The sequence below is a fragment of the Pristiophorus japonicus genome, chromosome 4 (assembly GCF_044704955.1).
Source record: "Pristiophorus japonicus isolate sPriJap1 chromosome 4, sPriJap1.hap1, whole genome shotgun sequence".
Classification (NCBI taxonomy): domain Eukaryota; kingdom Metazoa; phylum Chordata; class Chondrichthyes; family Pristiophoridae; genus Pristiophorus; species Pristiophorus japonicus.
The window spans coordinates 49,160,276-49,172,376 of NC_091980.1; the positions used below are offsets into that span (position 1 = coordinate 49,160,276).

The window sequence follows — 12,101 nt, forward strand, 5'->3', positions numbered from 1 at the left end:
TCTTGCCAATCAATCAGGGCCTGAAATTCCTTCATTACATCATTCTCCAATATTATTCCCTCACGATTCTTGCATACGTAAAATCTCATGGGTATACATAAATTATCAATTTCCACCACTTGGGTGGTGCTCAGGTAGGCCGGTGTTGGCCGTCCATCAATTCTGTTTATTAAAGCCTTTTTGTTGGTTACGGGAAGGGGTAGATTGGTAATGGATATTGCGGCTCCAATGTCCACTAGCATCTCACACTGTCAGCCCCCTACTAGTGCAGACACATATATCCTTTCCTCCTTTTTACTTTGTACAGGGGCCGCCGGGCATCACAGGGTGGCTTTGTACTCCTGCCACTGCTGGTATTCCTGTTCTGACAGGGTCCTTGCCTTATTAGGATAGCCATTTTTACTATAGCAGGTCACGTCTAAATGTCCCTTTTTGCCGTAATATGTGCATTGTTTTTCCATGCGTTTCCCCTTACATTCTTTGGCAAAGTGACCCACCTTCCCGCAGTTATGGCATGTCCCCTTTTTCTGTCCTCTCCCCGTCCCTGCTGCAAAAACCCTTTCTTGTTTTATCTTTGTTTGGGATTTTTCATCGCCCCCTCCCTGGACGCCACTAGCCCACTCGACCAGTTCATCATAATCCTGGGTTACAATTACTCCCATTTTTATAATGGTCTGGTGTGCAGCGGATAGTCCGTCCTTAAATGCCTGGATAAATGCTCGGTCGCCACGGCCCGGGTTTCCCTGTCCAGAGCATTCTTGATATATCTGGAATAATCGTTCCCCATACTCTGAGGCTCCTTCCCCCTTTTGTTGTTTGGTTGTAGTAATTTTACTCCAATTAGTAGGGGCATTACCTAAAACTCGTTGGATCTCAGTTTTAAAAGGGCCAAAGGCCGCCTGTTGACCATCTACTTCAATGGTTAAAGGTACCGCGTGTGTCCAACGTCCCTCTGAAAAGTCGGCATTGGCTGCTACCACGGCTCCTCCGGCCACTACTCTCCACCGATCTGCCGGGCAAGCCGCTCGGACTAGTTGGTGGATATCTCTGAGGTGTAGTTGGTGGCCCACCCAAACTGTATCCAGCTCTGCCCAAAATTTGGTATTCGCACACCGGGGTTATAATTTACCCAGGGATGCCATTATCTGCTGTCTCTCGCCGGGGGTAAATGGTTTATAGGTTGCAGTGGGATTCGCTGCAGTCCCTCCCCTGGTGACTGGCGCGCTGGGAAGGTTTCTAGACCCGGGGCTGTTGCCTCACCTTGGTAATCTTCGTAAGGGGGCAGTGAGGCTGTTTCTCCCCACCCATTGGGAACGGTTCTGAATCTGTTGTTCTAACGCCAGGCATTTCTTTTCCCATTCCCTACATTTTCCTTGTGCCTGACTTAATTGTTTACTTTTCTCTTCCCTTTTCTCTCTAACGTCCTTTACTTGCTCAATTAGTCCTTCTAACTGATGTACTAGTAATACTCCGGCCTTTTTGGATTTATCTTTCTTTTGTTTTGCCATCCAATTTCGTTGTTGTTCTAATGTCTGGGATACATCCCAGCCGTCTTTCTGCATATTTTTCATTAAGACTTGTCGATCGGTCATGTAAGAGTTAATTAGGGACCCGGGCGGTCCACATTTTACATCCGTTTCCTTACCTGTCATTGAAGATGTTTACTCTATGTTCCTGTATTCCCCTTTAGTTTATGGAATTTCCGAACTTAAATACTCACGGCCACGATTCACCTCGCAGAGACCTCTTGTCTTGCTCGCGAAGATTAACATGTTTCCTTACCACCGGAGTTCGGCTCTTGGTTGGAGTGATCAGCTCCCTTCTGCACTGATTTCAATATCACCTTCTATGAACATTGGACTAAAATAACCAACCCCCGCATCACTAATTACTTTACTTTCAGTCTGCGTTGTACACCACTACAGTCTGAATTTCTTAACTCTTATCACATACTATCACATACTATCAAGTTATGTCTCTTTCCTCACTTAATCTATTTTATTTGTTTGATACCACTTCGCCGGCCAGCCGCTTCCCCCAGTATAATTTCTGGGTGGTCAGAAATTGACTACTATCCCGTTCTACTGGGTCATACGACTATCCAGCTCTGCGGTATCCTGTTCATGACGCCAATTTGTTAATGAAAATAAATTCACATAGACTCTAGTAAAGTAAGAGAGACAACTTTATTGCTAACAGAGCTCTGGGAGAAGAGTTGAGATCCCGTGATCTGCGAACACCTTCTCCCTGAGTGCCTTGTGCCACGGGGTTATAAGCAGTTTACAGGGGGTGGAATACAATCATTTAAATTCATTACATACAACCAATCAATCCATATGGCAACGCAATTCATTTACATACAACCAATCAATCCATATGGCAACGCAATTCATTTACATACAACTTTTTAGTCCTAGTGAAACCTGATAGCATGGCGCGAGTTTGGGGGCCCTTCCTTTGTATCTTCTTTTGTGGTTAGTTATTCTGTTGCAAAGCTTTCTATGAAACAGTGGCCTGCACCTGGCCAGGAATCACTTGTTGCTGCAGAGTTCATATCAGGGACAGCAGATAGGCTTCTTGGTACAAAGTTCATTTCGTGGAAAGGCAGATAGTTGGCTTACCCCATCATGCTTTGCTATGTCCAAAAATCCACTCCAACACCATATCCCTGCAATTTTTTCTCCTTCAAGTATTTAACCAATTCCCTTTTGAAGGCCACTATTGAATCTGTATCCAACACCCTATCAGGCAATGCATTCCAAATCCTAAACACATGTTGCGTCATTTTTTTTTCCTCATGACACCTCTGTTTTTTTTGCATATCACCTTAAATCTGTGCCCTATTGTTATCCACCCGTCCGCCATTGGAAAAAGATCTTTACTTTATCTGAACTCTTCGATATTTTAAGCACCTCAGTTAAATCTCCTCTGCTTCAAGGAGAACAACCCCAGCTTCTCTGGTCTATTCACATAACTGTATTCCCTCATTCCTGGAATCATTCTAGCAAATCGCTTCTGTACCCTCTCTAAGACCTTGCTCGAATGTGAACTAATATAAATAGTTGCAGTTGGATGAGCCAATAAATAATTGTGTGATGCTGACCACAGATGCTGACCTTGTTCCATGATGAAGTAATGTAAATAGTTCCACGTGCATGTGGGTGATAATGTTTCAAGGAGACTGGTTTCAATTATTGTTTGCAGCACACTATGGTGTTTTCTGTAAATAAAAATTTGTTTCATTTGTCACAATCTTGTGTTGCCACTTGTATGCACGGAGGTTTGGAGGGTGGGGCGAAATGTCTTCTGCAGATGGCCAGGTGAAGAGACTGGCCAGGTGAGATGGGGCCTGCAATGCCAGATGAGATCAATCGATGGCCACCTGAACCATGGGGAAGCATACTATTGCGAAGTCACGGGAGCGCTCATCCAGATGTTCCCTGGAGATGCTGAACTTGATGTAGTCTGTTTGTTTGCTGTAGAGAACCTGGTGATTGCAGCAATGTTAAGCAAACTGAGAGATGTTGCATATATCGCCTACATGAGACTGGAAGGAGCCGGCAGCATAGAAGTTGAGTGCTACTGTCACTTTCACTCGCGGTTCTGGTACCAATGTCAGCTGCCAGGTATGTCTGCAGAAGGTTGCAAAGTCCGTGACCACCTCCTTGCAGAGCCTCAACCTTCTTAAGCAGTGCTCCTCGACATCTCAAGATAAGAGTAATGAGCACGGTAAAGCCTGCGTCTGTATGGCCTCCTTATCCGCCATCTGGGGTGTCTCCTCTGGGGAGGATCCACATTTGCCCTAAGCTGTCCCTGCTGCTGGCGCCTTTAAAGTAATTGCCGTAGGACACGTGGTGTGCGATCACTGCCCCCACAAGTTTGCAGAGATCACAGCGAAATGCAACTTTCACATTTTTCCGATATCGAACCCAGGAATATCTCCGAGATACTAGTATTGAATCTGACGAGTCAATAGCAGTACGATGCCAACACCCGACTGTCTGTGCGAACATCAAATGCAGCACTGACCAAGACCTCTGAGTCCCGGCTGCAACTCCCTTTAAATAACGCCCTGGATTTGTTTCTCTGCCTTATGCAGTCGAACTTTTTCATGCGTGGTATTTATAACGCAATAGCCGGTGAGTGCGCGGAACCTTGCAGATGAATACATGGCCACGCACGCAACTCACCAGGAACATTGCTCCGTACCAACAGCACTGTTTGAATATCTTCACCTCACGGAATGCAGCAATTCAAGAAAGCAGCTCACCACCACTACTCAAGGGCAATTAGGGATGAGCAATAAATGCCGGCTTTGCCAGCGATGCCCTCATCCCATAAAAGAATAAAAAATGTTTTTGAAGATGGCAGGACAAGTTGAGAAGGCTGTTAGAAAGGCACATGGGATCCTAGGCTTTATAAATAGAGGCATTAAGTACAAAAGCAAGGAAGTTATTGTAAACCTTTATAAAACACTGGTTAGACCCCAGCTAGAGTATTGTGGCCAATTCTGGGTACCACACTGAAGGAAGGATGTCAAGGCTTTAGAGAGAGTGCAGAGGAGATTTACTAGAATGAGAATGGGCATAGTTTTAAGGTGGTTGATGGAAGGTTCAGAGGGGATTTGAGGGGGGGCTTCTTTACCCAGAGGGTTGTGGGGGTCGGGAACTCACTGCCTGGAAAGGTGGTGGATATAGAAACCCTCACCACATTTAAAAGGTACTTGGATGGGCATTTAAAATGGTGTAAACTGCAGGGTTACGGACCTAGAGCTGGTAATTAGGATTAGTCTGGATATCCTCTTTTTGGCTGGCGCAGATATGATGGTAAGTACTGCAGGCAATCGAATACGGCCAGGGTGATCTCCTGGACTAGTTTCGATCGCCTGGATGGGTCAGAGAGGAATTTTCCCAGATTTTTTTTCCCCCAATTGGCCTGGGTTTTTGCCTCTCCCAGGAGATCACATGGCTCCAGTTGAGGTGGAGTGTAGAATGTTTCAGTGTAAAGGGTGACGCAGTTGTGTGGGGCGGATTGATTGGGCTGGGTGCTCTTCACCTTTCCGCCATTTTTCATAGGTTTATATGTAAGCTTCAGGGCTGCTGACCGAGGGCCGTGTGGCTCTTTGTCAGCCGCGTGGACACAATGGGCCGAAACGGCCTCCTTCTGCGCTGTAAATGTGATTGTTTCTATAATACCAGTGATAAACGACTTCAGTTACGTGGAGAGACAAGAGAAACTGGTGTTGTTCTCCTTAGAGAAGGTTAAGGGAAGATTGGATAGAGGTCTCCAAAAGGTGACATACAGAAAGATTTTTATATGTAGCGAGTTATTATGATCTGGAATGCACTGCCTGAAAAGGTGGTGGAAGCAGATTCAAAAATAAGTTTCAAAAGGAAACTGGATAAATACCTGAAAAAGAAAAATTTGCTGGGCTATGGGGATAGAGCAGAGGAGTGGAAAAAAAGCAAGAAACTATAGACTAGTTAGCCTAACATCTGTGGTTGGGAAAATGTTTGAGTCTATTATTAAAGAAGCAGTAGCAGGACATTTGTAAAAGCAAAATTCGGTTAGGCAGAATCAGCATGGATTTATGAAGGGGAAGTCATGTTTGACAAATTTGCTGGAGTTCTTCGAGGATGTAACAGACAGGGTGGATAAAGGGGAACCAGTGAATGTGGTGTATTTTGACTTCCAGAAGACATTTGACAAGGTGCCACATAAAAGGTTACTGCACAAGATAAAAGTTCATGGGGTTGGGAATATATTAGCATGGATAGAGGACTGGCTAACTAACAGAGAACAGAGAGTTGGTATCAATGGTTCATTCTCTGTTGGCAAACAGTTACTAGTGGGGTGCCGCAGGGATCAGTGCTGGGACCCCAACTATTTACAATCTATCTTAATGACTTGGAAGAAGGGACTGAGTGAATTGTAGCCAAATTTGATGACGATACAAAGATGGGAGGAAAAACAATGCGTGAGGAGGACACAAAAAATCTTAAAAGGACACAGGCAGGCTAAGTGAATGGGCAAAACTTTGGCAGATGGACTATAATGTTGGAAAATGTGAGGTCATGCATTTTGGCAGAAAAAAAATCAAAAAGCAATTTATTATTTCAATGGAGAAAGATTGCAAAGTGCCGCAGTACAGCGGGACCTGGGGGTACTTGTGCATGAAATGCAAAAGGATAGCATGCAGGTACAGCAAGTGATCAGCAAGGCCAATAGTATCTTGGCCTTTATTGCAAAGGGGATGGAGTATAAAATCAGGGTAATCTTGCTACAGCTATATAAAATATTGGTGAAGTCACACCTGGAATACTGCGTGCAGTTTTGGTTTCCATATTTCCGCAAGGATATACTTGCTTTGGAGGCAGTTCAGCGAAGGTTCACTCGGTTGATTCCGGGGATGAGGGGGTTGACTTATGAGGAAAGGTTGAGTAGGCTGGGCCTCTACTCATTGGAATTCAGGTGATCTTATCAAAACGTATAAGATTATGAGGGGGCTTGACAAGGTGGATGCAGAGAGGATGTTTCCACTGATGGGGAGACTAGAACTACAGGGCATGATCTTAGAATAAGGGGCCACCCATTTAAAACAGAGATGAGGAGAAATTTCTTCTCTCAGAAGGTCGTAAACCTGTGGAATTTGCTGCCTCAGAGAGCTGTGGCAGCTGGGACAGTGAATACATTTAAGACAGAAATAGACAGTTTCTTAAACGACAAGGGGATAAAGGGTTATGGGGAGCGAGCGGGGAAGTGGAGCTGAGTATAGGATCAGATCAGCCATGATCTTATTAAATGGCGGAACAGGCTCGCAGGGCCTACTCCTGTTCCTATTTTTTATGTTCTTATGTAATTGGATAGCTCTTTCAAAGAGCCAGTACAGCACGATGGGACAAATGGCCTCCTTCACTGCTGTATCATTCTTTCTTTTTTCACTTTTCCTTCTATTTTATAAACAGCAATAAGACAGCATTGAGCAGTTGTGCCGCTTTCTTCAGTTAAAACTGACCTGTGTATACAACTGGCCCGGTTCTGAGTGATCATCATCATAGGCAGTCCATCGGAATCAAGGAAGACTTGCTTCCACTCTTAACATGAGTTCTTAGGTGACTGTACAGTTCAATATGAGAACCACAGTCTCTGTCACTGGTGGGACAGATAGTCGTTAAGGGAAGGGGTGGGCGTGACTGGTTTGCCGCACGCTCTTTCCGTGGCGTGCACTTGATTTTTGCATGCTCTCAGCGATGAGTATAGCGGTGCTCAGCCCCCCCCCCCGGATGCACTTCCTCCACTTAGGATGGTCTTTGGCCAGGGACTCCCAGGTGTCAGTGGGGATGTTGCACTTTATCAGGGAGGCTTTGAGGGTGTCCTTGTAACGTTTCCGCTGCCCACTTTGGCTCATTTGCCGTGAAGGAGATCCGAGTAGGGCGCCTGATTTTTGCAGCGCGACAGCTGCAGAAAAAATGCAGGCAACAGCGCCAGCCCTTATACATGGTCTTCTTCGACCTTACAAAGGCCTTTGACACTGTCAACCGTGAGGGTCTATGGAGCGTCCTCCTCCGTTTCAGATGCCCCCAAAAGTACATTACCATCCTCCGCCTGCTCCACGATGACATGCAGGCTGTGATCCTTATCAACGGATCCTTCACAGACCCAAACCACGTCCAGACCGGGGTCAAGCAGGGCTGCGTCATCGCCCCAACCCTCTTCTCAATATTTCTCGCTGCCATGCTCCACCTCACAGTCGACAAGCTCCCCGCTGGAGTGGAACTAAACTACAGAACCAGTGGGAACCAGTTCAACCTTCGCCATCTCCAAATCAGGTCCAAGACCACCCCAATCTCTGTCATTGAGCAACAGTACGCGGATGACGCCTGCGTCTGCGCACATACAGAGGCTGAATTCCAGGACATAGTCGACGTATTTGCTAAGGCGTATGAAAGCATGGGGCTTACGCTAAACATCAGTAAGATAAAGGTCCTCCACCAGCCTGTCCTTGCCGCACAGCACTGCCCCCCATGGCTTGGCCCTGGACAATTTGGACTACTTCCTTTATCTCGGGTGTCTCCTATCAACAAGAGCAGGCATTGACGATGAGATCCAACACGGCCTCCAGTGCGCCAATGCAGCTTCGGCCACCTGAGGAAAAGAGTGTTTGAAGACCAGGCCCTCAAAACTGTCACCAAGCTCATGGTCTACAGGGCTGTGGTGGTACCCGCCCTCCTGTATGGCTCAGAAACATGGACCATGTACAGTAGACACCTCAAGTCACTGGAGAAATGCCACCAAAGATGTCTTCGCAAGATTCTGCGGGTCCCTTGGGAGGACAGACGCACTAACATTAGCGTTCTCGATCAGGCCAACATCCCCAGCATTGAAGCACTGAGTGGTAGCACAGCTTCAAACCCCTTAGACCATCACTATTATCACTATGGTGTATGATACTGAGCTTCGCAGCACATTTTGGCTTTGAATTGGTTCTCGTGATCAAGGCAATCAATGCTCTTACTTAGGGCGATCATTGCCAATAACATCGTTACAGCAAATTCCCTGCCGATCCGATCCGAAATAGGCGGAGACTGCAAACTAGCTGTGCGGTATAACTCTACTGGAGTCCTTAAATCAATAGACAGGAAGCTCTGATTTATTTGTGAAACATATTTGAGGGTTTTTCTTCGTTCTAATACTTACCACACTGGGAGGTTTATGACAGTGATGGCTCGGGTATTACGCGTTTTTATCAAGTCTGTAATTCCAAAAGATTTTACATTTTTACCTTTTAGATCTTCGAGCTGGAAGGAAACAGAAAGGATTCAGAATTACTGCAGATTATTAGAAAATGTTGGTATTATCATCTATTACTATTATTATTATTACTACTACTGTTATTAGTTCATATTTGTTATGTCTTGAATAAAGAATCTGACCAGATACTGTAAGCTCAAAGTAATGTGTGACCGTAGTCCTTTATTACAGATCTCAGAGTGCCTCTCCAGCCTGTGAGGCCTTCTTATGTACAGGTGTTCCCAAGGGATTGTGGAATCCCTTGGGACACCAGGGGATGAGCCCTCTGGTGGTTAAACAAGGTATTTACAGGTTTACATTTATAACAGCACTCACCCCCCAAAGTCAATAGTGTAACTATTTACAACATGAGTCGATCTGGGGCCTTCCTTTCCCTGGTTGATCGTCTCAGTGCAAATGCTGGTTTTGGTGAGTCGTTTGTTGGGCCCTCGCTGGGCTGCTGCGCAGCTGGCCTTGCAGAGCTGCTGTGTGTGGTGAGTCCTGCTGGGCTGTTGCAGGTGATGGGTTCTGCTTCGTGGTCAACTGCTGGGTCGGTTTCCACTTGAGTGTGTGTTGGAGGGTCGAAAAAGGTAGAGTCTATTGTGGGTTGTTCTGGATAGTTGGTGAATCTGAGTTTGGTCTGATCCAAGTGTTTTCTGCAGTTGGTCCATTTGAAAGTTTGACCAAAAACTCCCTACTCCCCTCTGTGGCCACGACAGTGCTGGGAAGCCACTTGGGACCTTGTCCATAGTTCAACACAAATACAGGATCATTAATCTCGATTTTGCATGACACATTTGTGCGATCATGATATGTATTCTGTTGAAGCCGCCTGCTCTCTACCTGTTTGTGAAGATCAGGGTGGACTAACGAGAGCCTTGTCTTAAGTGCCCTTTTCATGAGCAGTTCAGCGGGTAAGCAGTGAGCGAGTGGGGTCTTGTGCGGTAACTAAGCAGGACTCGGGATAGGCGAGTCTGCAGTGAGCCTTCAGTTACCCTCTTCAAGCTCTGCTTGATTGTTTGCACTGCTCGCTCTGCCTGACCATTGGATGCTGGTTTAAACGGGGCAGATGTGACATGTTTGATCCCATTGCGGGTCATGAGCTCTTTGAACTCGGCACTGGTGAAGCATGGCCCATTGTCACTCACAAGGACATCAGGCAGGCAGTGCATGGCAAACATGGCCTGCAGGCTTTCAATGGTGGCAGCGGAAGTGCTTGCCGACATTATCTCACATTCAATCCATTTGGAGTATGCATCTACAACCACAAGGAACATTTTTCCCAAGAATGGGCCTGCATAGTCGACATGGACCCTGGACCATGGTTTGGAGGGCCAGGACCATAAACTTGCGCCTCCCTGGGTGCATTGCTTAACTGTGAACATGTGCTACATTTGTGCATGCAGGACTCTAAGTCTGTATCGATACCGGGCCACCACACGTGGGATCTGGCTATCGCTTTCATCATTACAATGCCTGGGTGGGTGCTGTGGAGATCACTAATGAAAGTGTCCCTGCCCTTTTTTGGAACCACTACCCGATTACCCCATAGGAGGCAGTCTGCCTGTATGGCCATTTCATCTCTGCACCGCTGGTACAGCTCTAGTTCCTCCTGCATCTCTAACGGGACACTAGACCAACTCCCGTGGAGCACACAGTTTTTTACTAAGGACAGTAAGGGGTCCTGGCTCGTCCAGGCGGTAACAGATGATTGCTCACTCTCGTGAGCTTTAGTTATGCTTCCATTACCATAACTAAATCTGCGGGCTGTGCCATCTCCACCCCTGTGGTGGGCAATGGCAGCCTACTGAGAGCATCGGCACAGTTTTCTGTGCCTTGCCTGTGGCGGATGGCGTAGTTGTATGCGGACAACGTTAGCGCCCATCTCTGGATGCGGCCCTATGCATTTGTATTTATCCCCTTACTTTCAGAAAAGAGAGATATTCGTGGCTTATGGTCGGTTTCCAATTCAAATTTGAGCCCAACAGATATTGATGCATTTTCTTTACCCCATAAGCTCACGCTAGCGCTTTTTTTCGATCAAGCTGTAGGCCCTCTTAGCCTTAGACAGACTTTTGGATGCATAAGCAACCGTTGCAATTTCCCAGATTCATTAGCTTGTTGCAATACACACCCGATGCCGTATCACAACGCAACACATGCTAGTACCAAACGCTTACATGGATCATACAACACAAGCAATTTGTTTGAGCATAACAGTTTCCTAGCTTTCTCAAAGGCATTTTCTTGGCTTTTACCCCATACCCATTGATCTCCTTTATGCAGAAAAGAGTGTGTTGGTTCTAACAATGTGCTAAGACCCGGTAAGAAGTTATCAACATAGTTCGGGAGTCCTCGAAACGACCACAACTCGGTCACATTCTGTGGTATCGGTGCATTCTTGATTGCCTCCGTCTTCGAATCAGTGGGCCTCATGCCGTCCGCCACGATTCTTCTCCCAAGGAACTTCACTTCAGTCGCCAGGCGTTTTAACCTGAGCCCCACACGATTAAGCCAACTAAGAACCTCCTCCAGGTTCTACAGGTGCTCGACGGTGTCCCGATCTGTAACCAAGATGTCGTCCTGGAAGACCACGGTGCACGGCACCGACTTCAGCAAGTTTTCAATGTTCCTCTGGGATATCGCCGCCGCTGATCGAATTCCAAATGGACATCTATTGTAAATAAAGAGACCTTTGTGCGTGTTGATGCAGGTGAGGCCCTTCAATGATTCCTCCAGATCCTGCATCATGTAGGCCGAGGTCAAGTCCAGCTTCGTGAACATTTTTCCTCCTGCCAGCATCGCAAATAGGTCATCTGCCTTTGGTAGTGGGTATTGATCCTGCAGGGAGAAATGATTGATAGTTACTTTGTAATCACCACAGATTCTGATGACGGTGCCATCTTCCTTGAGGACTGGAACAATCAGACTGACCCACTCATTGAATTCGATTGGCGAAATGATGCCCTCTCATTGCAGCCGGTCCAGCTCGATCTCCACCCTCTCTCTCATCTTGTACGGTACCGCTCTCGCCGTGTGATGGATGGGTCGGGCCCCCGGAATCAAGTGGATCGGCACTTTTGCTCCTTGGAACTTCCCAATGCCTGGTTCGAACAGCGATGGGAATTTGTTGAGGACCTGGGCACATGAAGTGTCGTCGATGGACGAGAGCGCTCGGACACTGTCCCAGTTCCAGCGTATCTTTCCTAGCCAGCTTCTGCTGAACAGCGTGGGGCCATCGCCCGGTACCACCCAGAGTTGTAAATTGTGCACTGCTCCATCGTAGGAGGCCTTTAATGTAGCACTGTCGA

General features: G+C 46.7%; 1 protein-coding gene across 1 annotated transcript in view; it reads right to left on the reverse strand.

Annotated features, from left to right (window-relative positions):
* The window catches only part of LOC139262895 (organic cation/carnitine transporter 2-like), a 162,125-nt gene that overhangs the window by 31,726 nt on the left and 118,298 nt on the right, over positions 1–12,101 (reverse strand). Inside the window, exon 6 of the mRNA XM_070878152.1 lies at positions 8,698–8,798. Within this exon, the coding sequence (XP_070734253.1) occupies positions 8,698–8,798 (101 nt within the window). The remainder of the gene's footprint in view (positions 1–8,697; positions 8,799–12,101) is intronic.